General features: G+C 55.4%; 10 protein-coding genes across 10 annotated transcripts; 8 read left to right on the top strand and 2 right to left on the bottom strand.

Moving 5' to 3' along the window:
- Window positions 1-153: 153 nt before the first annotated feature.
- On the top strand, window positions 154-2,571 carry BO86DRAFT_303173 (ESCRT-0 subunit protein HSE1; the record flags this gene model as incomplete). The annotated part of the gene is made up of 9 exons (XM_025667568.1): window positions 154-193; window positions 304-353; window positions 427-461; window positions 545-620; window positions 707-809; window positions 856-993; window positions 1,059-1,676; window positions 1,731-1,931; window positions 1,985-2,571. The coding sequence occupies 9 exons, from the start codon at window positions 154-156 to the stop codon at window positions 2,569-2,571; spliced, it is 1,848 nt and encodes a 615-aa protein (XP_025531803.1).
- A 609-nt stretch (window positions 2,572-3,180) lies between these two features.
- On the top strand, window positions 3,181-6,082 carry BO86DRAFT_353344 (Zn(II)2Cys6 transcription factor; the record flags this gene model as incomplete). Its single annotated transcript, XM_025669525.1, has 1 exon — window positions 3,181-6,082. The coding sequence occupies one exon, from the start codon at window positions 3,181-3,183 to the stop codon at window positions 5,638-5,640; it is 2,460 nt and encodes an 819-aa protein (XP_025531802.1). The 3' UTR covers window positions 5,641-6,082.
- Window positions 6,083-6,386: 304 nt separating this feature from the next.
- BO86DRAFT_375477 (putative glutathione S-transferase family protein) lies at window positions 6,387-7,457 on the top strand (the record flags this gene model as incomplete). Its single annotated transcript, XM_025670482.1, has 4 exons — window positions 6,387-6,437; window positions 6,504-6,663; window positions 6,732-6,977; window positions 7,132-7,457. The coding sequence occupies 4 exons, from the start codon at window positions 6,387-6,389 to the stop codon at window positions 7,455-7,457; spliced, it is 783 nt and encodes a 260-aa protein (XP_025531801.1).
- Window positions 7,458-9,091: 1,634 nt separating this feature from the next.
- Window positions 9,092-13,228, top strand: pan2n2 (poly(A)-specific ribonuclease). Its single transcript, XM_025668698.1, has 4 exons — window positions 9,092-9,502; window positions 9,564-10,861; window positions 10,916-12,031; window positions 12,087-13,228. The coding sequence occupies exons 1-4, from the start codon at window positions 9,374-9,376 to the stop codon at window positions 13,039-13,041; spliced, it is 3,498 nt and encodes a 1,165-aa protein (XP_025531800.1). The 5' UTR covers window positions 9,092-9,373; the 3' UTR covers window positions 13,042-13,228.
- A 253-nt stretch (window positions 13,229-13,481) lies between these two features.
- On the top strand, window positions 13,482-16,764 carry BO86DRAFT_385516 (putative translation elongation factor EF-1 subunit). The gene is made up of 5 exons (XM_025671126.1): window positions 13,482-13,933; window positions 14,036-14,107; window positions 15,095-15,142; window positions 15,193-15,375; window positions 15,430-16,764. Exons 1-5 carry the CDS (start codon window positions 13,705-13,707, stop codon window positions 16,635-16,637), a joined length of 1,740 nt encoding a protein of 579 aa, XP_025531799.1. The 5' UTR covers window positions 13,482-13,704; the 3' UTR covers window positions 16,638-16,764.
- An 844-nt stretch (window positions 16,765-17,608) lies between these two features.
- bipA (Hsp70 family ATPase KAR2) lies at window positions 17,609-20,089 on the top strand. Its single transcript, XM_025671125.1, has 4 exons — window positions 17,609-17,959; window positions 18,031-18,195; window positions 18,251-19,356; window positions 19,410-20,089. The coding sequence occupies exons 1-4, from the start codon at window positions 17,775-17,777 to the stop codon at window positions 19,973-19,975; spliced, it is 2,022 nt and encodes a 673-aa protein (XP_025531798.1). The 5' UTR covers window positions 17,609-17,774; the 3' UTR covers window positions 19,976-20,089.
- A 110-nt stretch (window positions 20,090-20,199) lies between these two features.
- Window positions 20,200-21,043, bottom strand: BO86DRAFT_406357 (DUF967 domain protein; the record flags this gene model as incomplete). The annotated part of the gene is made up of 2 exons (XM_025674171.1): window positions 20,879-21,043; window positions 20,200-20,784 (listed from the first exon to the last, which is right to left on the bottom strand). Exons 1-2 carry the CDS (start codon window positions 20,912-20,914, stop codon window positions 20,200-20,202), a joined length of 621 nt encoding a protein of 206 aa, XP_025531797.1. The 5' UTR covers window positions 20,915-21,043.
- Window positions 21,044-21,452: 409 nt separating this feature from the next.
- Window positions 21,453-23,056, top strand: BO86DRAFT_406356 (putative C6 transcription factor; the record flags this gene model as incomplete). The annotated part of the gene is made up of 3 exons (XM_025674170.1): window positions 21,453-22,178; window positions 22,227-22,668; window positions 22,718-23,056. Exons 1-3 carry the CDS (start codon window positions 21,478-21,480, stop codon window positions 23,054-23,056), a joined length of 1,482 nt encoding a protein of 493 aa, XP_025531796.1. The 5' UTR covers window positions 21,453-21,477.
- A 60-nt stretch (window positions 23,057-23,116) lies between these two features.
- BO86DRAFT_353328 (zinc-dependent alcohol dehydrogenase) lies at window positions 23,117-24,452 on the bottom strand (the record flags this gene model as incomplete). The annotated part of the gene is made up of 4 exons (XM_025669524.1): window positions 24,185-24,452; window positions 23,767-24,134; window positions 23,645-23,723; window positions 23,117-23,598 (listed from the first exon to the last, which is right to left on the bottom strand). Exons 1-4 carry the CDS (start codon window positions 24,333-24,335, stop codon window positions 23,117-23,119), a joined length of 1,080 nt encoding a protein of 359 aa, XP_025531795.1. The 5' UTR covers window positions 24,336-24,452.
- An 889-nt stretch (window positions 24,453-25,341) lies between these two features.
- On the top strand, window positions 25,342-26,726 carry BO86DRAFT_434311 (uncharacterized protein). Its single transcript, XM_025675896.1, has one exon. It carries the CDS (start codon window positions 25,455-25,457, stop codon window positions 26,523-26,525), a length of 1,071 nt encoding a protein of 356 aa, XP_025531794.1. The 5' UTR covers window positions 25,342-25,454; the 3' UTR covers window positions 26,526-26,726.
- The last annotated feature ends 126 nt before the right edge of the window (window positions 26,727-26,852 follow it).

Below are 26,852 nucleotides of genomic sequence, written 5' to 3'. Positions count from 1 at the left end.
CACCACGCCTCTATTCAATTCATCTCGTTTCCCAGTGGCGCAAGTGCTGCCCTCATACCCTCCTCCACTCGCTACTCGAACGGCGCATCCCCGCCACCTTTCCCACCTCTCTCCGATCGCCTCACCCCGGTGCTCCGAGGCACAACACTAACAATGTTCCGCGCGCAGCAGAACGCATTCGACGATGCAGTCGGTCAGTGATATCCTTTCCGATTCACTCCAGCTTTGTGCCTTTCATTACATCACATGCCTTATGTGATAATCTGATCGATTGTCGCTGACGTATACAACTTCCCGCAATAGCCAAGGCGACCGACGAGAATTTGACCGCCGAGAACTGGGAGTATATTCTGGTACGCTTTTCTCCGGCAACGTGCTAGGTCACTTTTACTTCCAGGGAGGGTTTCTGACAGATCTGGCGCATAGGATGTTTGTGACAAGGTTGCTGCGGAGGAGTCCGGGTATGGCTTCCGCTTTTTTTTTGTCTCTGTTGTGCTCGATGTGAGGGATTGAGGCTGACGTGTGGGGTTGGGTGACTGTTTAGTGCGAAGGATGCCGTGGCTGCCTTGATCAAGAGGCTTGCGCATAGGAATGCCAATGTGCAACTGTATACTTTGGAGGTTCGCGACTCTGATTTGCTGAGCGGGGGGAGGATCTTGGTCGATTGGGGTATACAGTGCTGACGCTTGTGTTGCTTGAACCTTAGTTGGCGAATGCTTTGGCGCAGAACTGTGGGCCGAAGATTCACCGTGAACTGGCGTCGAGAAGCTTCACGGATGCCCTTTTGCGTTTGGCTGGCGATCGGGTGAGTGCATTGCTGGTTGTTGTGTATCGCTGGGCAAAATTACTGATGAGTTTGGCGCGCCCGGCAGAACACACATCAACAGGTCAAAGCCAAGATCCTGGAGCGCATGCACGAATGGACGGAGATGTTTGCTAGTAACCCCGATTTCGGGATCATGGAGCAGGCGTACATGAAGCTGAAGACTCAGAGTAAGTGAGGAGGGAAAACGAGCTATTCGTGGTGACTTGGAGGCTTATATTGGCTCTGGCTCTAGATCCAAACTTGCAACCTCCTTCGAAACCAGGCAAGCGAGAAATCACCGAGCAAGATCGCCAGAAGGAAGAAGAGGAGTTACAGATGGCTCTTGCGCTCTCGATCAGGGAGAAGCCCTCCGCGGCTCCTCAGGCCCAGCCGCAAGCCGGCAGCTCCAGTGCCGCAGCACCCGTCAGTGAGTCTCCGGTGGCCGCACCAGCCCAGCCTGTTCCCTCCGGAACCTCCGCGGCCACCGTGTCGCGGGTGCGGGCACTGTTTGATTTCCAGCCCTCCGAGCCCGGTGAATTGCAGTTCCGCAAGGGAGATGTAATTGCTGTTCTGGAATCGGTTTACAAAGATTGGTGGAAGGGCTCTCTGAGGGGCCAGACGGGTATCTTCCCTCTCAACTATGTCGAGAAGTTGCCCGACCCTACGGTTGAGGAGCTGCAGCGGGAAGCTCAGATGGAGGGAGAGGTCTTCGGGCAGATCAAGAACGTCGAGAAGCTTCTCACACTTCTGAGCACTCGCAGTTCCGAGCTCAATGTGCAGGACAATGAGGAAATCACGACTCTGTATCACTCGACCTTGGCCATCCGGCCGAAGTTGATCGAGCTCATTGGCAAATACTCCCAAAAGAAGGGTAGGTGTTCTTGCACTGCGGGTTGGGGACTTGCATTTGCTAATTGTACTATAGATGAGTTTACGCAGCTCAATGAGAAGTTCATCAAAGCCCGGCGCGACTACGAGTCGCTTCTGGAGGCGTCAATGTCCCACCCCGCACAACCCCAGTATGGACGGCCGGCTCAAGCTTCTTACGGATATCCGGCCCCGGTAGGATATCCGCAAGCCCCGCCCCAGGCTGATCCTCAGCGATACTTCAGTCCTCGTCCTTCAGGTTCGCCCAATACTGTTCCCTTGGGGTGGTCCCGTCATCTAACATGAGAACAGAAGCCCAACCTGCGCAGTCCACTCCTACCCCTTACTATGGAGGAGAACAAGCTCACGCGTACCCTCCCACTTCACAGTCCCCTGATCCGCGTGTCACACCTCCCGCGGGCGCCCCGTATCAGCAACAGCAGCGCCAGTCCTCGAACGAGTTCTATCAGCCCACACACCACCGTCCCGAGTCGACATATGACAACCCGCAAGAACTAGGTACTTCTGTCTACGACTCTCCTGTCGAACATCGCCCTCAGTATCCCGGACAAGTCCTACCGCCATCTTCAGCGCAGCCACCTTTCCCGGCTCAGCAACAACCGCCGCCGCCGCCGCAGCAGCAGCAGCCGGAATTCCCACCATCTTCTTACCCTCCTGAAGACGCCAGCCGACCTCCAGCCGGGGCCAGCGCCCCCCACCACCAAGCACAGCCCCCCTACCCCACCCATCAACCAGCTCCGATGCACCAGCCTCCTCCAGTGCCAGGCACAGCATCCACACCCACACCCTACCCTTCTCTTACCCCCGGCGCAGGCTCTTACCAGGCATACAGCCCCTCGCAAACCGACGTGTCCAACCCTGCTTCGTACTACCGGTAAAGCATGTTTAATACTGAGTTGACGGATTGTTGTGGTATGGGAGGTATGAACGGCAAATCTTTTTTCTCCTGATATTCATTGCTTGTTGATCAGGCTTGATATCGGGTAGTGGAGAGGCGGTTTGGAATTGTTCCACTAGTATGAGCTTTAGCAAGAAGATGTTTGAGCTTTTCCATTTTCATACCACATTGTGTTCCATAGCGTTTGTTTCTGTTGTTGCAATATGAATTTTCCATGGGTCTTTCATGATTGTAGCTGAATCGTAGAAGAAAATTGGTGCCACCTACCAAATAACGTTGATATGGACATACTCTGATCGCTCCTAGCTCATACACTCCGGCAGAAATATGAGGTATAAAGCTACCTCGAACTACATCTCCGCGTGGATTATTGGTGACCTTAAGTCCAGTTCTATCAGAGCAGGCCAACCGGGATGTATCTCAGTAGTGGCCCAATCCAGCCCAGATGAGCAACACTGCATCGATCCGTAAGTACACTACAACTAACTACTTGGGGCTCAGTGCTTACGCGCTTGAAGCTAGAAGAGAAGCTAACCTTTGGAGCCTTGTCTTAATTCCACCACCTTGTCGGCCTCAACAATCATTCATCATGGTCAAGAAAGCCGAGTTACGGCGGAGTTGCGCCTTCTGCCGCGCCCGCAAGATCGCCTGCTCCGGCGAGCGCATTTGCACGGCATGTCGCGATCGGTCGATTGAATGTGTTTATGGCTTGGAGGGGCCCAAGGGTCGTCCTCGTTTGATGAGGAACTCGTCGGGTATACCTCCTGCTGCTACTGCTGCTGCTGCTACCACCAGCCTGATGGCAGAGCTGGATCTCATGTTTCGCGAGAACTTCAGTGACGATGATTCCACTACCCCCGCTCCATCGAACCTATTCCAAGACCGGGTAGCCACTTTTAATCGGCGTCTTCTGGCCGGGAGAGCCAGCAGCCCTCAACGCTCCGCCACCTCTCCGACAGGGAGTATCAGTTACCCCGGCTTCCTGGCTCTCGTCATGCAAGAACTGATTGAAACTGTCGCTGTCAAATTCAGCAACCTCGGCTGTCATCCCTTCTTTGGGCCCGGGGAGAGCTTTTATCACGCCTCCATGCTGCAGGACACGACCAAGGCGATGTTCGATAGTGCCCCGGCCTCCTCCGCAGACCTGGATATCTGGGATGAGTATAACCCGCATCTCATCTCCCAGTATCTCGAGGTCTGGTTCAGTAGCCATCCTTTGTCGATATCAATCTCCAAATCACTTCTTCTCCGCGAGCTGCGCAGCCAGAAGGCCAACCGGATATTGTTGGCGATCCTGCTGGCGGACGCCCACCACTTTGCCGAGGAATCTGTCAAGGGAGATCGCCTGGTGCGGTGGGCCATCGCGCAATTACCCAGTATCCCGGCGGGGAGGGGGGATCTCACCACAGCGCAGAGTCTCCTACTTCTGGGCTGGTATCATGCCTGCCGCGGGCGCTCGCGTCGAGCGTTATGCTATGTGGGATACGCCGGTCGTATCCTCACGACGTTGAAGTGCCAACTGTCCGAGTCGTCTTTGGCCGGGCAGACGCACATCAACGGTGTCGATCATGACGCAGTGGAGGCGGAGCTGATTCACAACATATGCTGGGTGATGCTGGCCCTCACGCTGTGGTCGTATATCCAGATGGATATGCCGCTGGTGGATCTCCTGCCCGCGCGGCTCATGCAGGTACTCCCTGCCAGTTCAGAGGCCGAGTCGACGCTGCTCCAACTCGATCGAGCGACCGAGAACCTCTCCACACTCAAGTCGCAGGTCTCTTCCTTGCAGGCGGTGTGGCTGCTGGCACATGTCACCTCGCTGAGCGCGCGTCTGTACGCCGTCTATCCGCGGCCCCAATGCGGTTCTCCGCCGGTGCCGCAGCCGTGGCAGGAAGCGATCCTGCACCGGCTCGATCGCCTCCTGCACCAGGGCCGCAGTCTGGCGCAGGTGTGCGCGGGGGCTCGTGAAGCCCTGCGGGACGTCGTCGCGACGGTGCAGCACGAATCCGGCGACAGCTGCGGCGGTCCCATACTGCTCGTGTTCTACCACGCTGTCGCATTGCATCTGCTCTTCCCTCGCAAAGAGATGGGACACGACGCCCCACAGGTTCTCGTCCTCAGCGACTCGCTCTTGGAGGGCCTCACAGCCTCTATGCATGATCTGCAGCAGCTGTTCCCGGCGATCCAAGCCCTCTCGCGACATCACTTGGGGCACCCCGCTCGCACAGAATCTGCCTCGCTGCATTTCTATATCCTTGGCCTAGACGCTGCGAGTCGAGCTCTCATGTATATCCTCACCCTCTGGGACCGTGCCACGACGGTGGAGCAGCAGCTCTGGCGCGATATCCTTCCACGGCTATTAGCAGGGGGGCGGCTGCTGCAGGAGCTCTTCGAACACGATACTCTGCTCAAGGATTGCCGCTGGCGAGCGGTAGAGCGTCAGCTGAAGACCGCATGCAGCAGAATCGAAGGTGTGATCTCCCGCTTCCGAGATCAGTCCTCCCACCGCTTATCGTTTGGTCTCACTCTGCCTGTGCCGCAGCCATCGGCCGCGAGCAATCCCCCCACAGAGCTGCTGTCTTTGTCTTCGTCCTCGTCGCTCGTGCCCGTCTCCTTTGATCCGGACTTTGAGTGGTTGGACGTGCAAGACGTCACGAGCCCGCAACCTACGGCGCCCGAATTGCGGGATTTCGGCCTCGCGGTATGGGCTAACCCTACCCCCCTGTTATCATTGAATCCGTTCGGACTCCTGCCCGGCGTGACTGAACCATCTGGTCTGGTTCAACCACCGACTTTCATGCCGCTTGACGCGTACTCGGACGATGCAATCCTATACCCCGTGCCCCAATCCGTGGGCGTACTGCCATCGACGTCGTCGGTCTCGCTGCCTGATATCAGTTTGGATGGTCGACAGAGCCAGCGGAAGCGATCATCGAACGACCGCAGCAGTGCGGAGGTGGATGCACGTGCGGAGGAAGGGGATGCGTCTGGGATGAGTCGGGTGGAGGAACCGAAGACGAAGCGCGTGAAGGGAGTTGCGTTCACATAGCTCCTCTCATCACGTAGGCGTGTATTGATCGCTGTTTCAGGTGTAGAAGTTTCTGCATTCAGTAGTAGCTCCTAAGGAGGTTGTACGCTGACGCTGCTCGGATTTTGTATGGGTTGTTTTCCCTTGGCTGAAATAACCCTCCGTCGCGCCACGGAGGTCCGTCGGGGTGTCGGATGTGGTAGATACTGATACCTGTCCATTCCAGCCACGGTAACTGCAGGCTGTACTCGGTTTTATTGTGGTTCTGGTTAAGGGGTAGGGTGAGTTGGTAGGGTGATTGGTACCTGTTGGTTTATGGATAGGTGCTTCCTGATTGACTAGTTGATCTTCGCGCAGAAATACCATGGGCATGCTTAGCGCGTACGGAGGTGGTGTTTGATGCTGTTGATGATGTTGATGATGTTGTTGATGTTGCTGGTCTGGAGGTAGATGTGGAGTATTGGGAGCCATGATGCTGTGGGTCGAGGGTCCTGAGGTTTCCATGTTGGATACAGTACTTTGTATATAGCTTGTCTGTACGCTTGTTGGTCCAGAGCAAAGAACTGCTAAGAATTGGCGTCGACATCTATTGCTTCTAGATAGACCGTCCTACCATAACGTCAATAAACACAGCACGCTATTAGCGCTGCTTACGGCGATAGCTAGTAGCTAGCTGTGCATATGCACTCTGGTCACCCAGTTGATTCGAGTCGAGTACGTTCTCATCCTCTCGTCTCCACCACCACCCTCAATATCGAAAGCCAGCTATGTCCGAATTCTACGCCCCCGAAACCCCCTCCCGCGTCAAAAATGCCACCGTACAACCCCCCCCCCCTTTCTCACCTCCCCATTCTACCCAAAGAGCATGAGCTAATACAACGCAGGGCCTCCACCTCATCACCGCCCTCACCCCCAACGGCCGGAAAGCCCACATCTACCTCGAGGAACTGAAAGACGCTTACGGCCTCGCCTTCACCATCAGTCTCATCGACCTCGACACGGAGGAGCAGAAGAAACCATGGTTTCTGCGCTTGAACCCGAACGGTCAGCCTGCGTTGTCGTCCCCAGTCCCCCTACGCTAGCCCTACAACAAGTCCAATAACGGTGGATAGGCCGCATCCCCCTCCTCATCGACAACACCACCACCCCGCACCCGCACCCCGTCATGGAATCCTCCGCCATCCTGCTGTATCTCTACCACAAAGTCGATCGTGCCCACAAATTCGGGTTCGCCGATCCCCTACTGCAGAGTCAGGTGCTGCAGTGGACGGCCTTCTGGGCTGCGTCGGGGCAGCCGGTGCAGGGGCAGTGGAATTATTTTCGGCGGAGGGAGGGGGAGGGGGGTGGCATCCATGATGGTGAGTTTTGTCTTCCGGTTTCTGATGTTCTTAGATGGGGGGGGGGGGGGGGGGGGTTTCGGGGTTCGCCTCCTCCTTCTCTGGGATCAAGATGATTGATGCATTTTTGCTTTTTTGCTGTTGCATTTGGGCACTGGGTTTAACTAAACCATAGACGCCGCGAAAAAGCGGTTCCACGATGAACTCCTCCGCGTGTACCACGTCCTCGACGCGCATCTCTCCGGGCGGTATACCGCCAGCAGCCGGGCGAGGGAGTACCTGGCGGGCCCGGGCGCGGGGCAGTATACCCTCGCGGATATCAATGCGTGGGCGTGGGTGCGGAATCTTCGGGGGGTTGGGCTGGAGGAGGGGGCGTTGGCGCGGTTGCCGGCGCTGGCGGCGTGGGTGGAGCGGGTGGGCGCGCGGGGGCCGGTGCAGAGGGGCGCGTTGGGGGAGGGCTATGATGAGGTCGTGCATCCGGAGTTGGTGGTTAGGACTTAAGGTGATTTTGGAGGTTCCTCGGTTCGGGCAGCTTGTACAGTACAGCCAGGGGAATGAAGCTCTTTTTCAGCTCCCCTAGCGACCAACCATCTTATTTACTCTAATTCTATAGAGGCCTTGGTGATTATAATACTCTTACATCCCCCTCCCCCCCCCTCTCTCTCTCTTTGCTTTTGAGCAACACATATACACTAGTACCTATATATCTATCTTTTCATTGTCCATCTCAAACCAGCTGGAAAAGCTAGACTTCGAGGAGGAAAAATCACAGGATTCCAGCAATGTCACAAAGCCGTACTGTCTCCGCTACGGGGCAGCGAAAAGCATTCTTGAATCGGGCTGAATGCCGGCTGGTAAAATTGTAGGAGCATTGAAGTTTGAAGTTTGATTGTACCATATCCTCGTCCCGCGAGGCAACCTTTGTAAGGCGAAGAGATGAAAAGCCAGTCTTGGTCAGGTGGTGTAGTAGGGCCTACCTTGGTGCCGTTTATATAATTCTTTCTGTGCAGCTCTGGTAATCACACTATAGTCCTAACTTTAGACTTCGAATCTCTTGACGCCTTTTCCGGAAACCATGTCCTAACCAGATATATGCAAGCAGCACCACGCGCAATGGATCTGCTCAACGGGTTGCTGGCTTTGGGACTGGATACTACTGGAATGGTGAGGAGCTGGCAAGCTGGATCACAACCGAATGATTCATCGGTCACATTGTTATACTTCGATGGAAGAAGAGAGATGAGGGATTACTGGTCGAGTTGTATACTAAAGCAGAAAAATAAGGTACCGTTGAGCAATAAACCAGCCCTCAGAGGGCAGCAGTATAATAATAGTTGAACATGAGGAACCACAGCCACCAGTAATAGCGTGAAATTAAACAGTAGTTATTGGGCTGTAGTAGTAAGCCTAATAGTGTGCAAATGATTAGCATGTAATGTTAACGCCCAGAACGTCAAAGCAGCATTGCGTGTAAATGCTGCTTTTGGGCCGCTCGCTAACTGTTTCATTGTATATGAAGTAAAAGAAGAATTGCTAATAAAACTTGTTATCAAATGTCTATATCTCAAAACACAACAGTCTATTTTCTGATATTAATCAAGTTACCCATGAGTAAAAATATGTGTTTTGTATGTTATCTGTAAGGTGGAGGGGCAGCCGCAGCGACGAGTACCTTTCTCCAGCTGTATATGAACATGACGCTTATGTATATCATATTAATCCAGTTTACCTATATGACTGGCCCTTGCCTCTTAATGACTTGGGTATACAGATAGAATCAGAATTGCCCGGAGTAAATAGAACATATACTAAAACAGCTGATACTATTTTCTACTACGGCTTGTGGTGGATTTCTTAAGTATATACATCTGACGGCTGAGGCATCATCATGATCGTCAGAACGCCACGTCAATATGCGATATATGCTGGATATGTCCCGAGAGCATGGTCAAACTTGAATCACTATCCAGAATGACTCACTGATGAGATACGGATGATGCTGGACTGTCGGTGCTGCTGCTGGCAATACCTTAATTCCTCGTCCGTCCCGCCTGCCTCGCTCACGTGACAATGCGTTGGTCTCTCACCCTCCATTGCCGTTCTCAAGACCTCGTCAAATCCTCTCGACCCCAGAGGCACTTCGTCTCTTCAGTCGCCGTTGATTAAAGAGAGCCTGCGAGCTGCTCGGCCTTCTCGACGCGACATTCTTCCCCTGCGCCTTGTGCCACGAAATTCAAAATCCCCAACCTCCACCACCACCAAAGCTCTATCCCCGCACTCGCGCTTCGCCGAACGATGCACCTTGTCGCCTGTTCCCAGATGGACATCCCTCACACCTCCTGCTGAACATCCCGACCCAGCTCAAACCACCCCGAAATTCTTAAGCCCGGGTATCTGCCCGGGGGCCATGTCCAGCCATGGAAGCTGATTGGGATGAATTGTCGCGCATACCCGTGCCCCCTCCGAGTCCGCACGGGTTGCCGACGGTCGCGACCACAATAGCCTTTGACGATGTGATGGAACTTCTGTGGGCCGGAAATGAATATGTACGTTTAATCAATCGATGACATGCCGCTGGCGATACTGATTTAGTGGTTGGCTGCTTAGGGCCGAATTACCTCCTTCTACGGTCCCGAAATGCAGAGGTATACCTCTGTTCGGGCACACCCTGTGTCCGAAGGCGCGGTGCGACAGATCCTCTTCCACGAGAGAGGCGTATTATCGATATCCTCGAAGAGTGCCCACATGATCACCCGACGTGGCCTGACACAGTGGCATATCGCCCACGAAGAGATGACCGACCTTCGCTGCATGAGTTTCACCGCACAAACGAACCGGATCATCGTGGCCGGATGCCAGAAAGTGATGTTCACCATCGATATCGATAAGGGTATCATTGTCGACAAGTTGCCGACGGAGTACAACTATACCATGATGAAGAAGAGCCGGTATCTCTGCGCGGCAACCGACACCGGGTCCGTCAACGCGTTGAGTCTGAATGACTTCAGCGTTGTGAAGTCGTGGAAAGCCCACGGCACCGCCGTCAACGACATGGATGCGCGGAACGATCTGCTCGTCACCTGCGGCTTCTCGGTCCGACACCTGGGCGCTCCGATCGTGGACCCCCTGGCCAATGTCTACGACTTGAAAACACTCTCCCCGTTACCTCCGATCCCCTTCCACGCGGGTGCCGCCTACGTGCGCATGCACCCGAAGCTGCACACGACGAGCTTTGTCGCCTCCCAGACGGGCCAGCTTCAGGTCGTGGATCTGATGAATCCCAATGCGATCAACCTGCGCCAGGCGAACGTTTCTTTCATGCTGGGTATTGACCTTTCGCCTTCGGGAGAAGCGCTCGCCATCAATGATGCGGAGTGTCAGATCCATCTGTGGGGCTCCCCGGCGAAGGTGCATTTCAACGAGATGAGCAAGGAAATCGAGTTTGCCGATGTCACGCCGCGGCCGCCGCCTGTGGACTGGGCTCCGGAATCGCCCCTGAACATGATCGGGATGCCGTATTACCACGATCGGTTATTCTCTGCGTGGCCGAGCCATCTCGTTTTCGAGGTCGGTAGTCCCCCGGCCCCTGTCGACCAGGCTTTGCTCGCCTACCTACGCCCCGCCGAGATCGGCCATTATGCGGCGAACCCGAAGAAAACGCGGCGGTACCAGGTCGAGAACACCCGCGCTTTATCTACTGCGGACACGGCGCTCATCGCTCCCAAATTCTTGAGTGAGAAGGCCAGGGAGCAGAGCAAGGTCAAGTCCGATGGTTCCCTCAGCGACACAACGGAGGCCTTGGCTGGTGTGAAGCTCAACGGTGAAGCGGAAGACGACCCGCTCCTTAAATACAGCAACGTCGAGATCAAGTACAGTCGCTTTGGTGTGGATGACTTCGACTTCCGGTAGGTTATATATTATCTCGCTGTACACTCTTCTGCATGGCTAACCTAGCTCAGATTCTATAACCAGACGACCTTCTCCGGTCTCGAGACACACATTGCGAATTCCTTTACCAACGCTCTCCTTCAACTCTTCAAGTTTATTCCGATGATCCGCAATGTTGCGCTCCATCACGCTGCCAGCTCTTGCATATTCGAGAGCTGTCTACTGTGTGAGATGGGCTATCTGTTCGATATGCTCGAGAAAGCCAACGGTCAAAATTGCCAGGCGACAAATCTCCTGAAGACCTTCAGTAGCTCTCGTGAAGCATCCAGTCTGGGCCTATTCGAGGAGAACTTGACGACCAAGTCTCTTTCTACGGCCATCCAAGCGGTCAACAGGTTCTTCTTAACACAAATCTCTCATGATCACCGAATGATCTTACCCAGCTCGGAAGAACTCGATCAGCGACTCAACACCGTTGCCTCTGAAACTATACGATGCATGTGCTGTCAGAACGACATCGTCCGGCCCGGGAACTCCCTGGTCAACGAGCTGGTGTATCCCGCCATTGACCTCAAGCAAATTCGCCGAAACCCTGCCTTCCGCTTCTCCAACATCTTGCGGGCCAGCATAGAGCGGGAGACACAGAATAGAGGATGGTGTAACCTGTGTCGGCGGTACCAACAAGTGAAGATTCGGAAAAGCATACACCGAATGCCTCCGGTCCTAATGCTCAACGCAGCACTGAGTAACCCCATCTGTCGCCGCCTGTGGGCAATTCACGGTTGGCTGCCGGAAGAAATTGGAATTGCGGTCGACAATGGCAAGGCTCTGTGCTTCGAGGGCGACGAGCTCAAGTTGCGACTTCAGTCAAAGATGGCTGGGCTTGTGGTGTATGAACTGGTGGGATTGGTTTGCGAGATCGACATCCCCGAGCATCAGAAAGCTCATCTGGTCTCGTTCATCAATGTCTCCATATCCTCCCCGGAGGCAGACCCTACGAATAAGTGGCACTTGTTCAATGACTTCCTGGTGACTGAGGTTGATAGAGATGAAGCCCTCCGGTTCAACCAGCCCTGGAAAATACCATGTGTCTTGGCTTACCAGGTCAAGGATGGACGTCATTCCATGGACGACTCTTGGAAGAAGTCGCTCGATACCACCCTTTTGTTCCGTGATTGGTCTATGAAGTAAGTATTCTTTCGAGTTTGTGGTGGCTCCTCATTCACTAACGCCCTTCTTTAGTGCTGGCCAAGCCGTGGATTCGCGCGTGACACTTACCGAGGAGGAAAAGCCCACTCCGGGCACCCCTGTTGCGCTGGATACGGAGTTCGTCGACCTCGAGAAAGCGGAAATCGATGTCAAGGCAGACGGCTCGCAAGAGGTGGTACGGCCGAACAAGAGTGGCCTGGCTCGGGTGTCTGTTCTCCGAGGCTCAGGGCTTCGCGAGGGCGTTCCCTTCATCGACGATTATATCAACATCAAGGAACCCATTGTGGACTACGTTACGCAGTATTCTGGTATCAAACCCGGAGACCTCGATCCCAGAACTAGCCCACACAATCTTGTCCCACTGAAAGTGGCATATAAGAAGCTCTGGCTGCTCCTGAATCTAGGCTGTGTGTTTGTCGGGCACGGTCTGGCCTCCGATTTCCGGAAGGTGAACATTCAGGTCCCTAAGAACCAGACGGTGGACACGCAGTATCTGTTCTTCCACCCCGGGAAGAACCGGCGTCTGAGTCTCCGATACCTCGCCTGGGCTGTGTTCAAGGAATTCATCCAAGAAGAGCCCACCGACAACAGCAACAACAACCAAGGACACGACTCGATTGAGGACGCGCGGATGGCGCTGCGCCTCTGGAAGAAATTCAAGGAGTATGAAGACGCTGGGGTCGTATCCCAGATTCTGGAGGAGATCTTCCGCGAAGGGTCCAAGCTTGGATTCCGCCCGCCCCCCAGGAACGGCACCACGACCGTCCTTTCTCGTCCGGGAACCGCGGTGACGATGCAGAATGGCAGCGGCCGCAATACTCCTAGCACCCCCGACGTTGGGGTTGGGGTTGGGGCTGGGGTCCCCGCCGGCAGCGCCCCTGCCACCCCCCGGCAAGCGTTTCGACGCTCGATCGCTTTGACTCCGAGTAACGGCAGCTTTGCTAGCCCTGCCGCAAGCGACATTTTTGGAGCCAGCCCGTTGAAGTAAGGCCCGTCGTCGGTTTTGGATGGAAGTGATAACGGCCTTCCAATCTGGACATGTGGCTTTTGATTACACTTATACCATGAATCGCTTGATAGAAAGCGACTTCGATTGAGGGGCCCTCAGTGGACTGTCGCAGTTGGGTATCGCTGGACAATTGGCTTGCTGTGCTTCGCACTTCAATCAGAAATAGAAATTACACTTAGATTCAATATTTTGCTTAGAGTCTGTTATAGTGATATAGTGACATGGGTAGATCCTTTGATTAGACTTAAGAGACGTGTCTATTGTACTGTAAGCTAATCGACGAATATCCCCCCGGTGACTGGAAGAACTGGTGGTGGGTGCCAGTGGGGAATGACGTGGTTGCGTTTGCGGGAGGATCTCAGATCAACTCAACTCAGCTCAACCCAGCTCTCGGCTTCCACAAACTGACTCCGGCCAATCTCTTTCTCTCTCTCCATTTACACGCTGCCTTCACTCTCCCCGCCCCAGTCTCACCAACCAGTCTGTTGATGGGCAAATAGAGCTTTACACAGACCACAGACTCCCTAGAACATCTGACCAGTTTAGATCTCATTCGTCGCACCCGTGCGCCGTCCGAACGAAAACCCCTCCTTCCGCAAACCTGCCCCGCCCCTCTCGACCGCCACACCTCACAATCTCACCATGTCGCGCCATCGCGTTAAGGCTGTCAGCTACGATGATGAGGATGACTATGACGATGGCTACTACTCCCCCGACCCCGAAGAGCAGGAGTTTCGAGAGCAGTGCACCACCGAGGTGCTGAACCAGCTGCGTGCGGGGGAGCCCTCGGTCACCGCCACCCGCAGCGAGGTCCAGGATGCTCTGTACCACTACTATGATGATGTGGAGAAGTCGGTGAATTACCTGAGAGGTGCGTGTTCTCGCTGTTGGAATGGATGACTCCCGCCTCCTCGGGGTTGGCATCCTGTTGCAGAGACGAGACCCAACTAACCACCGCATTACTTCCTTCCAGGCAAAAAGATCAAGGAACTTCAGAAGAAGCAAGCCGCTCCTCCTACCGCTCCAAAGACGAAAGGGACATCAGGTAAGCCTTTCCTGCAACTTTCTCCGTCCTTTTCCTGTATTTCTCGTCGGTGGTTGGGCTCGGGGCCACATAGCACTGGTGCTCTTCTGGGCTTCTTGGTTATTATCTTCGTCTTTTGGAATGTGAGTACATGAAGTGTCCTTTGTTTCGTGTGTGTGTGCGTATGTGCGACTGGTCCAAACTGACGTCTTTCTTGTCTTCCTCGCCACAAAGCTCTGGGACGGTTTTGATTCTAACAGGCTTTTTCTCTGCCAGTGCCAGTATATCCCGCTCCTCCTCTTATGTCTCCTTCCCCGGCGGCACACTTCTCGGCGGCAGACTTCTTCCGCGACGCTCCCTGGCTGAATGTCCCGGCACACCGCAAGGGTGAGATCCTTGTGGAGCCGCTTTACCCTCGACTGGGCCTTCTGGGCGGTGCGCCTGAGGGCGCGGGCGGAGGGAAAGTGTCGAAGCTGGCTGCGTTGGCTGCTGCTCGCAGGAAGAAAGAGGGCGATAAGGCTGCGGCTACTGCTGCTGCTACCCCACCTGCGGCTGCGGATACACCTGATGCTGAGAAAGCCCCTCCGACGGCCCCCATTGAGCCCAAAGGTGCTCCGTTGTCTTTACGCGAGAGGTTGGCGGCCAGTGGCAAGTCGCAGAAGCCGGCATCAGAGGGGCTGCAATCCCTGCGTACCCTCGGCAAAGGATCTCGTCAGGGCAGCTCCTTGTCGAGCAAGAAGCCTTCCCCGGAGCCGAAGCCACAAGAAAGTCCTAAGGAGGAGGAAAAGGAGGCTACATCTACGGGCGCAGAGCCGACGACCCCCGTGACCGGCAAGGCGACAGAGCAGGCTGCCGTGAACATCCGCGCACCACCGTCCACATTTGCCAGCGCCATTGTTGGGGTGTCGACCCGGCCGAAAATGACCGAGCCCAGCCACTTATCCGCAAACACTCTTGACCTGATCAGAATCTACGGACAGGATCTCGCTGAACCTTTTGACTTTGCAGGCCCAAGTCCCGACGATGTTGTCATCAACGCACAAAGCTCTGCTAAAGGTTTGGCTATTCGGCGCAAAGTATAGGATCTCCCCCTAATGGACGTGCAGGCTTCAAATCGAAACAGCCTGCTTCCAAATCGGCAGGTACCAAGAAAGCGCAGGCTGACCTGACGGGTGGGATGAATGACCTCAGCGTTGAGGAGAAGGTGAATGTCAAGAGCAAAAATCTAGATGTTTTGTCAGAGTATAGCAAAGCGAAACGGAAGAGAGCGATGAATTTTGCGGTTATCGGTGGGTGGCCAGCCCCAGCGTTTTCAACGATATCGCCTGCTAATAACAGAGTAGGCCATGTTGACGCGGGAAAGAGTACGTTGATGGGCCGCTTGCTTGCTGATTTGAAGGCGATCGATCAGCGTACGCTCGATAAATACAAGCGGGAGGCAGAGAAGATCGGGAAAGGATCGTTTGCTCTCGCCTGGGTCCTGGATCAAGGTGCGGAAGAGAGAGCCAGGGGTGTGACTATCGACATCGCCACCAACAAGTTCGAGACGGAGAAGACCGTGTTCACGATTGTCGATGCTCCCGGACATCGTGACTTTGTGCCCAACATGATCGCCGGTGCCAGTCAAGCTGACTTTGCCGTCCTTGTGATCGACTCCAGTATCGGCAATTTCGAGTCCGGGTTGAAGGGACAGACCAAGGAGCATGCTTTGTTGGTGCGGAGTATGGGCGTGCAGAGGATCATCGTGGCTGTGAACAAGATGGACTCCGTACAGTGGGACAAGGAGCGGTTCGACGAGATTGAGCAGCAGGTCTCGTCTTTCCTGACGACTGCCGGCTTCCAGCCCAAGAACATCAACTTTGTGCCTTGCTCTGGTATCAGCGGCGATAATGTCACTCGACGCAGCGATGATCCGAACGTGTCGTGGTACCAAGGGCGCACCCTAGTTGATGAGCTTGAGGCCACGGAGCCTTATTCCCATGCAGTTGACAAACCCCTTCGAATGACGATTGGCGATGTGTTTCGTGGCAGCGTGCAGAATCCATTGTCGATATCTGGCCGCATCGATGCGGGGAGCTTACAAGTGGGCGATCAGATCTTGACCATGCCCAGCGGGGAGACTGCCACCATCCGGAGCTTGGAAGTCGACGGAGAACCCAGTGACTGGGCCGTGGCGGGTCAGAACGTCGTCCTGAACCTGGCCAACATTGATCCCATCCACCTTCGATCGGGTGACGTGATCTGCCGGGCGTCCGCGCCGATTGCCAATGTCACTTCCTTTACGTGCAAGGTGCTGGCCTTCGACCACCTGCTGCCTAGCATGGTGGACATCCACCGGGGTCGTCTGCATGTACCGGGGCGGATCAGTCGGCTCGTGGCCACTCTGGATAAACAATCGGGCAACATCCTCAAGAAGAAGCCCAAGATCGTGGCGCCAGGCACAGTGGCGCGGATTGTGGTGGAAATGGACCAAGCGGTGCCTCTCGAAGCGCCTACGCGGATTGTTCTTCGAGCCGGCGGCGAGACGGTGGCCGCTGGCTTGTTGGAGTAGATAGAAGCAGACGGTGATGACGTGGCATTTACTACATAGACAGTTCGTTATTTCTTTTACTTTCTTGTGAAGTCTCAGGGGGTTGACAATAACTCCTGCTGGGTACTAGATAATAGCTATGTGCGGTGTGATGTCCATCTTGCCAGTCTGGCCTGAACTAGATAGAGAATCTCGAAGATGCCACCACGACTGTTGTGTCCGCAGTAGTTCCTTCTTAGACTAGCCCTGTCAGACCCTGTGTCATCCTGACAAAACCAACTGATACTGGCCTTAATCGACACGGGTCACTCTTGGACAGAGTGGCCGAAAGCAAGGGAGGCCTCCTGAGTGGAGAGGGTATCCACTTTCCTCAAACTCGAGACCCTGGTGGCTTGTTTATGAGTCAAGGTGTTGATGATGAGGAAGACAAAGATGAAGAAGAGGACGGAGTAGGAATAGTGGACAGCCACCCGACCCCGCAGACAGGTAAAAGGGACAGTTGTCTGAACCCTGTAGGTTGATCGCAACGGAACGGCGCAAGAATGCGCGGAAGGAGCAGAATTGGGAGCGGAGGAGACGGTAGTAAGTACATACAGTACACTGGGCACTGCACTGGGCACAGTGGCCAACTGGCCAGATCGGGATAAGTTCGACTCTCTGCAAGGACGAAACCTCGGAAAGGCGGAGCAAGCGAAACAAGCGAACAAATCGGAACGCGATTCTAGCAAGTTCGACGAACCGCCTGGAAAATTGGGCCGGCAGAATCCCCGGGCGGTGTTCCTGCATGGCTGAGTCAGCCGGTGCCCTGAACGCGCCCTCCACCAATCACCGCGCGAGGAGTAACCTTAAAATGCAATACCCGCGAAAAGGCCAGCATGGCCGCTGCGCTTTCTTTGCCGCCGCCGCCCATCCCATACAAGAAGGAAGGAACATACAAAGCTGGCTGAAGCTCCCCCCAGACATTCTTTCTCTCTTTCTTTCTTCCTTTCCTCGTCGCCTTTCTTTTCTCCATCACCCAACCTCCTCTCCCTCCCTCCCTCCCCTTCCCCTTCCCCCTCTTTGTTTTCTTTTCTCTTCGCGTGACAGGTACACTCACATCTCGTGATCTCGAAAAATATCGCTACGTGTCCTGTGGTGAGGACTACATATACACATACCATGGCGCGCGTCTCCGCTCGCCAGGGTGCGGCCAAGCCCTTCACGGCTTGGACCACCGTTTTCTACCTGCTTCTTGTTTTCATTGCGCCGTTGGCTTTCCTCGGAACCGCACACGCTCAGGATGACTCGTCGGTACAAGACAACTACGGCACGGTCATTGGTATCGATTTGGGAACCACCTACTCGTGAGTTGATTCTACCGACAAAACAGGTGCGGTGCTGGAGACGCGACCTCGACTAACCTCATGGCCTGCAGTTGTGTTGGTGTGATGCAGAACGGCAAGGTTGAAATCCTTGCCAACGACCAAGGAAACCGTATTACTCCCTCCTACGTCGCCTTCACCGATGAGGAACGTCTCGTCGGTGACGCCGCCAAGAACCAATACGCCGCCAACCCCCGCCGCACCATCTTCGACATCAAGTGAGTGCTTTTCTTTTGGACTGCGTGGATTTGGTGGTGCTAACATGCTGTCTAGGCGTCTGATTGGTCGCAAGTTCGACGACACCGATGTTCAGAAGGACGCCAAGAACTTCCCCTACAAGGTCGTCAACAAGGATGGCAAGCCCGTGGTCAAGGTCGAAGTCAACCAGACCCCCAAGATCCTGACTCCCGAGGAGGTTTCCGCCATGGTTCTGGGCAAGATGAAGGAGATCGCTGAGGGCTACCTCGGCAAGAAGGTCACTCACGCCGTCGTCACCGTCCCCGCCTACTTCAACGACGCCCAGAGACAGGCTACCAAGGATGCCGGTGTCATTGCCGGTCTCAACGTCCTCCGTGTTGTCAACGAGCCCACCGCCGCCGCTATCGCCTACGGTCTGGACAAGACCGACGGTGAGCGCCAGGTCATCGTCTACGATCTTGGTGGTGGTACTTTCGATGTCTCCCTTCTGTCGATCGACGACGGTGTCTTCGAGGTCTTGGCTACCGCTGGTGACACCCACCTTGGTGGTGAGGATTTCGACCACCGTGTCATGGACTACTTCGTCAAGCAGTACAACAAGAAGAACGACGTCGATGTCCGCAAGGACCTCAAGGCCATGGGTAAGCTCAAGCGTGAGGTCGAGAAGGCCAAGCGTACTCTGTCTTCCCAGATGTCTACTCGCATAGAGATTGAGGCCTTCCACAACGGCGAGGACTTCTCCGAGACCCTGACCCGTGCCAAGTTCGAGGAGCTGAACATGGATCTGTTCAAGAAGACCCTGAAGCCTGTTGAGCAGGTTCTCAAGGACGCCAAGGTCAAGAAGTCCGAGGTGGACGACATTGTCCTTGTCGGTGGTTCCACCCGTATCCCCAAGGTCCAGGCTCTCCTCGAGGAGTTCTTCGGTGGCAAGAAGGCCAGCAAGGGTATCAACCCCGACGAGGCTGTTGCTTTCGGTGCTGCTGTCCAGGGTGGTGTTCTGTCTGGTGAGGAGGGTACCGGTGGTGTCGTTCTGATGGACGTCAACCCCTTGACCCTCGGTATCGAGACCACTGGTGGTGTCATGACCAAGTTGATCCCCAGAAACACCGTCATTCCCACCCGCAAGTCCCAGATCTTCTCCACCGCCGCTGATAACCAGCCCACCGTTCTCATCCAAGTTTGTAAGTTGAACCGTGTCGATATTGTTTTCAGTCAGATACTAACTGGGTTCCAGATGAGGGTGAGCGTTCCCTGACCAAGGACAACAACCTGCTCGGCAAGTTCGAGCTCACCAGCATCCCCCCCGCTCCTCGTGGTGTTCCCCAGATTGAGGTCTCCTTTGACCTCGATGCCAACGGAATCCTGAAGGTCAGCGCCAGCGACAAGGGCACCGGCAAGGCCGAGTCCATCACGATCACCAACGACAAGGGCCGTCTGTCCCAGGAGGAGATCGAGCGCATGGTGGCCGAGGCGGAGCAGTTCGCGGATGAGGACAAGGCCATCAAGGCTAAGATCGAGGCCCGCAACGGACTGGAGAACTATGCCTTCAGCCTGAAGAACCAGGTCAACGACGAGAACGGACTGGGTGGCCAGATCGACGAGGACGACAAGCAGACCATTCTGGATGCCGTCAAGGAGGTGACGGACTGGCTGGAGGACAACGCGGCCACTGCTACCACGGAGGACTTCGAGGAGCAGAAGGAGCAGCTGTCCAACGTGGCGTACCCCATCACCAGCAAGCTGTATGGCTCTGCCCCGGCGGATGAGGACGACGAGGCGTATGGCCATGACGAATTGTAAAATAAGTTATTCTTAGAGGGATTTTTTCCGGAGTTTGCATTGCTTGATTGTTCAAGACCAACCAACCAGAATTTTGGGTTGATAGTTTAAATATGATACCTATTCCTAGAAGGATGCTCTCCCGATGCTCTTACACTCTCGGACTGCAGTAAGACCGTAGTTTGGCTTAACTGGTAAACTTTTACGATACTGAGTACGGAGGGAGTATTTATTCAGCTCTACCCTTAAGAAGAAGCCACCTCCCCATCTCCCTGAGCAATAAACTCCCTCACGACATCCACGATGACCTGATGATCATCCTCCTGCTTCAACCCACTGACGACAATCACGCCGACCACGCCATCGACCCCGCGCACCCGCACGGGGAACCCGCCGCCATGGATGGCATAATCATCCGCCACCGCCCCGCCATTCCCCGACCGGAGGGCATACTTCCGGACGAACGCCGCCTCCACCTGCCCTTGATCGGCATCCCTCAGCGCGGCCAACAGCTTGTGGCGCATCAACCAACTACTCACCCCCCACCGCAACACGGTATTCCGCTTCCGGCGCACCCACACCTCGTTATCGGGGATCGTGCCGGGTTCCGTGGCGCATTGGAAGACGACGTGTGGGGGGATGGAGTCGGCGGAGGTGGCCGGCAGGGGCGCCGTGGTCAGCGTGATGCTGATGAGGGCGGGTTTGCGGGATGTGGCCGGGAGGGCGAGGATCCGGGTGCGTAGGGCGAGGCCCAGGTTGAAAGCCGTGGTGGCGGTGAAGGTTGGGAAGAGGAGGGCTGAGGAGGTTTCGTGCGCGGTTAGGGTTATTGGCTATAACTTATTAGTATTTATTGGGTTGAGGGGGTTCGGGGGGTTTTTGGGGGAGGGTGGAGGGGTGGTGTTTTGGGGAGAGAGCGTCACGTACGTCGGTGCTGACTTGGCTGAGGGGTCGGTCTTCCATTTTGGTGGGTTGGGTGGTGTTTGGTTTGGTTTGGTATAGAAATTCAGGGGTGGTTTGTTTGAAGAGTCAACGTAAAGTCAAGCTCTGGGATAAGCCGGGGATGAGGGGTTTTATACCTTCCCCCTACCCTACCCTAGTCTTCTCTCCGCGTCGGGGTTCGCCCGCGGGGGAATGGCATTGGTAAGGGAAAGCGATGAAGGAAGGTCCAAGGCGAAAAGTGGAAACAAGTGGATCAGGGCCGATGACGTCGGAGTTGCGGTTCCGCGGATCGGGATTGGAAGGTTGACTTCGGTTCAGTTCTAGTACTCAGTTAAGTTGTGAGAAGAGGGAGAGAGAGTTGTGGACCTGTGTAGAGAGAGTACTGTACATGTCGTTCGTGGTAGATGTAGTAATATAGTCATGTAGTCATGTGTAGTACTGGGAAAGGAAGTGCATGCAGTGATAGTACAACTTACCATAGTATCTTCTGCATTGCTCCGCGCCCTTCCCCTCTTTCCTCCTTCTTCCTCCCTCCTCTCCCCCTCACGCTTCGTCCCGTCTACTTCTCACTTCCCACCAGCACAATGCGCCATCTGGTCAAAAAAGCCTGTGATGAATGCATCGCCCGGAAAGTCAAATGCAGCGGCGCCCGTCCTTGCGATGCCTGTCGCCAGAATCCCAACCCGGTCAAATGCACCTACCTCAAACCCGTCCGGCGCAGAGGTCCCAAGGTGCGCCGATGGTCTGGTCCCAATCCCAGAACACATGCACCCATTCCAGCTCCCGACGATGCTCCCCCAAAAGACCACACTACAGTCCCCCTGGCAGCGTTGGCGTATGTCGTTCAGCTCTACCGGCAATCCTCGTACAGCGTCTGGCCGGTCCTCGATGCCGCCGCTCTCCTCGAGAAGCTCGAGTCGACGCCGCCAGTCGACACCCTCTGCTTAGCTCTGGCCCTCTCTGCCGCAACCATGGCGCAGTTGCAACTGTCACCACTGCGCATGAGACACATCACCGTCGACTGCACGATCATGGCAGCCGAGTGCGTGAGGCTGCGGGACGCGAGCTCCTGTCGCGAGCGCCCCGACGTGCGAGGTATCCTCGTTTCGTTCTTCCTGCATGTGTACCACGCCAAGATCAACCGACGCCACACGGCGATGGCCTTCCTACAGGAGGCCATCGCGGGGGCTCGGCTTTTGGGGCTGGATGCGGGGTGCATGGCACGCGATGCTGATGTGGTTGCCAACCAGGAGGTGGTGTTTCTCCTACTCTGGATCTCGGAGAGGTAAAGTGCGGCTTTCCGGTGCGAAGTGGCGGCTATTGACGCTTGCAGGGGCTATGCGATGCATCTAGGGCGACAACCGTCCTATCGACGTCCTGTCGTGATCCCTCATCTCGATTCCGAGGGTAACGCAGAAGTGAAGGGCTTACTGGAGCTGGGTCGGCTGTTTGCAACCTTCGATGGGACCTGCAGCGGGCGTGGAAGTGCAAGCAGTTTGGGGAGTGTAGAATGTCTGGCCGAGGCCGAGGCCGCACTGGCAGTACCGTCTCCAGGGCAAGAGGGCGGGCCGTCCACGCGTCTGGCGGACTACTGCATCACCAAAGAGTGGATGCGCACCATGATCTGGCAGAAAGCACTGGCGCAGCGGCTGCTCTCGTCGACTTCCTGCCTCGAGCTCATGACCTTCCGCTTTCCTGCCGTTGTGGGCCGTTCTCTCCTAGGCTCTCTGCAGGGGTTTACCGAGTCGGACTTGCTCCCGCTGGGTCGTGATCAGGTAGGCGCTGTCTGTTTCAGGGAGTGAGAACCACGCTGAGAGCGGGCAGTTGTTAAAGTGCTTCGAGGTGACCAACTCACTAGCAGATACTATCCTGCTGACTGGGTCGAGCGCCGTGCACTCGACCTTGCAATGGAGGCCGCAGGACTTTCTCCATGCTCTGTACCAGAAATTGCTGCCCTTCCTGAAGCAAGACCCCATGCTGGAGGCCTTGCTCCGGGCTAAGACTGCCGAAGCTCTGGTCAAGGCTCCTGCGCGCTTGCTGGGCCTTGGCTATGGTCATAACAGGCGTACAGGGCAGATTTTGAGGCGTCAGACGGAAGAGTCTGAGGAAGCTAATATGGAAGGTCCCTTAACCACTCCACGACGGATTGACTCGGTCATCTGATTGAAGTGTCTGTCTACCTAAACTGCACAGGGAAGATTACACCTTCAGCAGGATTGTCAATCACTTTGATATCTGGAGCACAATTCTCCCCGCAATATCGCCCTTCTCCATCTCGTCATAGACTTGAGGCAGATCCTTGAACGGCCTGACCTTGATCTCTGGCTTCACCACCCCACGGCGAACTAGATCCACTGCCTCCATACATTCTTTCAGCGATCCGACCAGGTTTCCGGTGATCCGAAGCCCTTTGATCACAATGGTGGCGATTGGTGTTTGCAAGGTTGGACGTCCTGGGGGGATTCCCACACAGCTCAGGGCCCCTCCGACTCGTAGCATCTCGCACGCATGAGCGAACGCTTTAGCGCTGCCAGCGGTCACCACAGCAGCATGTGCACCAAGACCAGTAACCTCGTGAACGCGCTGCACCGGGTCCGTTGTGGTAAAGTCAATGAATTCGACAGCGCCCAGCTTGAGGACCAAGTCCCGCTTGTCACCGGCATCAACGCCGATGACAAGTGCTCCTTGTGCTTTCGCATATTGCACTGACCAATTAGCATCCTATGGTGTTTTGCTCTCGATATGACCCACCTGCCAAATGCCCGAGGCCTCCCCCTGCGCCCACCACCACTAACCAATTGCCCGCCCGAATGTTCGCGTTGAGAACAGCCTACACTGTCAGTGATATACTCGTGGCGAATGAGGTGACGTACCTTGTAAGCCGTCACCCCAGCGCACAGAACGGGGCCAATGACTTTGGGATCAATGTCCTCCGGCAGGATCGTCAAGTAGTCAGCATCCAACGAGATGTACTCTTGGAAGCTTCCATCCTCGTGATGGAGATGGTTGGTGCTTTTGATGCAGTACTGCTCGGTTCCCGCGAGACAAAACTCGCATCGTCTGCAGATCCGACTTGAGAATCGGATCCCGACCAGGCCTCCGACCTTGAGGTCTGATCCACACCCTGGGCCGAGCGTCACAATCCGTCCCACGCCTTCATGGCCGCCCACATGGGGTATCTTGATGTTTGTAATGGGCGTGCCCTCAGACGAGGCCGCCGTGCCGTTCTTCGTGTGCAAGTCTGCATTTGATTAGTTAGTGGGAGGTCACCATCGCAAGCAGTGTACTCACCACTCTGGCAAACCCCTGTGTATAGCACTTTGGCTAGAACCTCATTGTGGCCCGGGGTAGGAACGGGGTAGTCCTCGCGGAACTCGACACTGCCTCCGAGTGCGTTGACCAGAGCTACGGTCTGGGTTCGAGGGATGGATTCCACAGCCATTGCCGTTTCAACAAGAAAATGATATAGTATGAGCTGAAATTGAGAACGGGTTCTGATGGAAGGTTTAAGTAGACACCGCAGTCGTCAAGTTTGAGCTTCAATCTGGTTCGATCTGGGGAGTTGGGACCTATGATGCTATTTCTCCGATTGGCTTGTCCTTGCATAGATTGAGGAGTGCTGATTGTGTGTAATTCTCCGAGGGGCCCAAGCCTCGCATTCATGCAGGATGTGGTCAAGTCACGGGGTGGTTGGTTGGTTGGTTGCTTTGTCTGTTCGTGTTTTTCCCCGCCTTCTGCTCTTCTCCTCTCCCCCCTCACTCCATGCACATCATACTTTGCCATCGACCAATCTATGGACGATCCCTCACGGTGGCTACATGCATGCATCATGCAGCAATTCTCCGAGGATTTCTCCGATTGCCTTGCAAAGCATGACAAGCTTTTGCATGCTGTTCAGGACGACTCTTGGAGTCTTGTATGGCTCCTCACCCTACGCAGTGGTTCGAGACTCCCGACTTCGATGCTGGATAGCCACTTTGATTGATGGCTTGCTTTCGACCTGAACGAGTCCTCTGCCCTCATCTCCCATTGCCAGATTCAATAACGAGTGTCTGTACAGCTACGATGGTCCTCAACACAAGCCATCAAGCCGCCAGGCTTGCCTTGCGACTATGGAGCATACATCTCAGCTCAATCACAAATCCGTACCAGGGTGATTGTCGCTTCAGCCCTATCATTCGACAAAGCCGACAGCTAAGACGGACTGCGTTAGCCCCTCTAGACACAAAGAATATAGTGGGCTTTTACAGAGGTAAACAAAGCATAAGGTCTACTTCGAAGGGATCTGATCTGGGACGGCAACTGGACAAAAAGGTTGGCTCTTGGTTAAATCTAACAATGCTATTGTCCTTCCTCGTTTGACTGGTGTTTATCGAGAACTAACGACGATATAGACATCAGTTCCAGTCTGCAGCCAATCATGGAGACTATAAATGCTACAGCATCAGTCTGCTTCGCCGGCTCACACTTCCATCACCATCTCCCCCAACCCCTCTGTTTTTGACACTTCTTCCGACACCCTTCTGACACCTATACGCATACGTGTTGTAGAAATCCCAGGATGACGTCCAGTAGACCAGCAAATCCCCCCAATCTGGACAATATGCCCGTAGAACTGTTCTGGCAGATGGCCGAGCACCTCCCGGTTGAAGCCCTGACCAGCCTGCGCACAGTATCCCGGGGAGTCAGCGCGAGAGCACTGCAGCCCTTCGCGCAGTGTGGCTTGAGCACCGTGTCGATGACCCTCGATGCCCAGGGCTACGGCAAGTTGGACGAGATTGCCAACCACGAGTTCTACCAGAAATTCCCCCAGCGGCTGGCCATGTATCCGCCCGACGGCCCGTGCGACTGGACGAACGCGACGCTGTGCAAGCTGGGCCAGACCCTGGAGCACCAGCTGGCGCAGTGCCGGGAGGTCGTGCTCTACTACGGCATGCCGGACCCGGCGGACCGCCTGGAAGACATGCTGGGCCTGCACGTGCTGTGCCGCATGCTGGCCGCCGGCCAGATCCATCTGCACCGCCTGGTGCTGTTCCAGCGGCAGGCCCCCGAGCGCCGCGCCGCGCTCGAGCTCCTCGCCTGGCCCCGGCCGTACCTACCGCCGAACATCGCGAGCATCTGGGCCGAGCTGCGCCAGCTGCACGTCTACGAGCCCGAGGACAACGCAGCCATCGACTACGTGCGGGCGCTGCTGCCGACGATCCTGCAGAACGCGCCGCAGCTCGAGGATTTCAAGCACGTGGTCTCGCCGCGGCTGTTCCTCCGTGACTACGTGATTCCGGTGCGCTGCGCGATCTGGGCCGGTGAGGATGCGTCGGTTGTGCGGGCCCCGGCGCCGCTCAAGCGGGTGGAGGTCGCGGGCACGTACATCAACCTCGCGGACCTGATGGGGTTTTTGGCAAGGTACGGCCCGACGCTGGAGCGCGTGCAGATCTGCGTGACGTACGCCCACGGCAGCAGTGCGCGGTGGTCGGAGGTGCTGGCGCATATGAAGGAGGTCTGTCCCGTGCTGCGGTATGTGTCGGTCGTGACGTGCCGGCGGTCGCTGGGCTGCGTGGAGTCGGAGGACCGGGGCCGCATGTTGGAGGCATTGGATCGGATGATTGAGATGGCGGAACAGGCGGGGATTTAGGTTATCCTGTTGCTCTGCTCTGCTCTACTCTGCTCTGCTCTCGGTGTTGAGGCGCACGTATGGATCGGGTGTAGATCGTAGATTGTATCACTTTCTATCACCGTATTCCATCCCTCATAAGTAAGCTCAACATGATTGCGACTGACCCATAGCTCGTTCTCTTATTAAGTATTGAATTATAAATCCTCGCTCCTTTCGCCATCACACTCACCTATTGTACTGTAACCCTCAATAGCTCAACGTTATCAAAATCAGATCGAGACAGAAGTATACTTCATTCCAGCAACCAAAGACTTTCAATCAATCTCCCTTTCCCACCCAACCCAA

The sequence above is a fragment of the Aspergillus japonicus genome, assembly GCF_003184785.1.
Source record: "Aspergillus japonicus CBS 114.51 unplaced genomic scaffold BO86scaffold_4, whole genome shotgun sequence".
Taxonomy (NCBI): domain Eukaryota; kingdom Fungi; phylum Ascomycota; class Eurotiomycetes; order Eurotiales; family Aspergillaceae; genus Aspergillus; species Aspergillus japonicus.
The sequence above is the reverse complement of the archived record's forward strand: the minus strand, read 5'-3'. Positions and strand labels throughout refer to the sequence as shown.

What these genes read in the sequence shown, in the direction of transcription:
- pan2n2 (XM_025668698.1), top strand. Translation starts at nt 9,374, where the DNA reads ATGGAAGCTGATTGGGATGAATTGTCGCGCATACCCGTGCCCCCTCCG. An exon ending in GTGGATGACTTCGACTTCCG is followed by an intron (nt 10,862 to 10,915) that starts GTAGGTTATATA and finishes AACCTAGCTCAG; the next exon opens with ATTCTATAACCAGACGACCT. An exon ending in TTCCGTGATTGGTCTATGAA is followed by an intron (nt 12,032 to 12,086) that starts GTAAGTATTCTT and finishes GCCCTTCTTTAG; the next exon opens with TGCTGGCCAAGCCGTGGATT.
- BO86DRAFT_385516 (XM_025671126.1), top strand. Translation starts at nt 13,705, where the DNA reads ATGTCGCGCCATCGCGTTAAGGCTGTCAGCTACGATGATGAGGATGAC. An exon ending in GTCGGTGAATTACCTGAGAG is followed by an intron (nt 13,934 to 14,035) that starts GTGCGTGTTCTC and finishes ACTTCCTTCCAG; the next exon opens with GCAAAAAGATCAAGGAACTT. An exon ending in GATGAATTTTGCGGTTATCG is followed by an intron (nt 15,376 to 15,429) that starts GTGGGTGGCCAG and finishes ATAACAGAGTAG; the next exon opens with GCCATGTTGACGCGGGAAAG.
- bipA (XM_025671125.1), top strand. Translation starts at nt 17,775, where the DNA reads ATGGCGCGCGTCTCCGCTCGCCAGGGTGCGGCCAAGCCCTTCACGGCT. An exon ending in GATTTGGGAACCACCTACTC is followed by an intron (nt 17,960 to 18,030) that starts GTGAGTTGATTC and finishes CATGGCCTGCAG; the next exon opens with TTGTGTTGGTGTGATGCAGA. An exon ending in CGCACCATCTTCGACATCAA is followed by an intron (nt 18,196 to 18,250) that starts GTGAGTGCTTTT and finishes CATGCTGTCTAG; the next exon opens with GCGTCTGATTGGTCGCAAGT.
- BO86DRAFT_434311 (XM_025675896.1), top strand. Translation starts at nt 25,455, where the DNA reads ATGACGTCCAGTAGACCAGCAAATCCCCCCAATCTGGACAATATGCCC.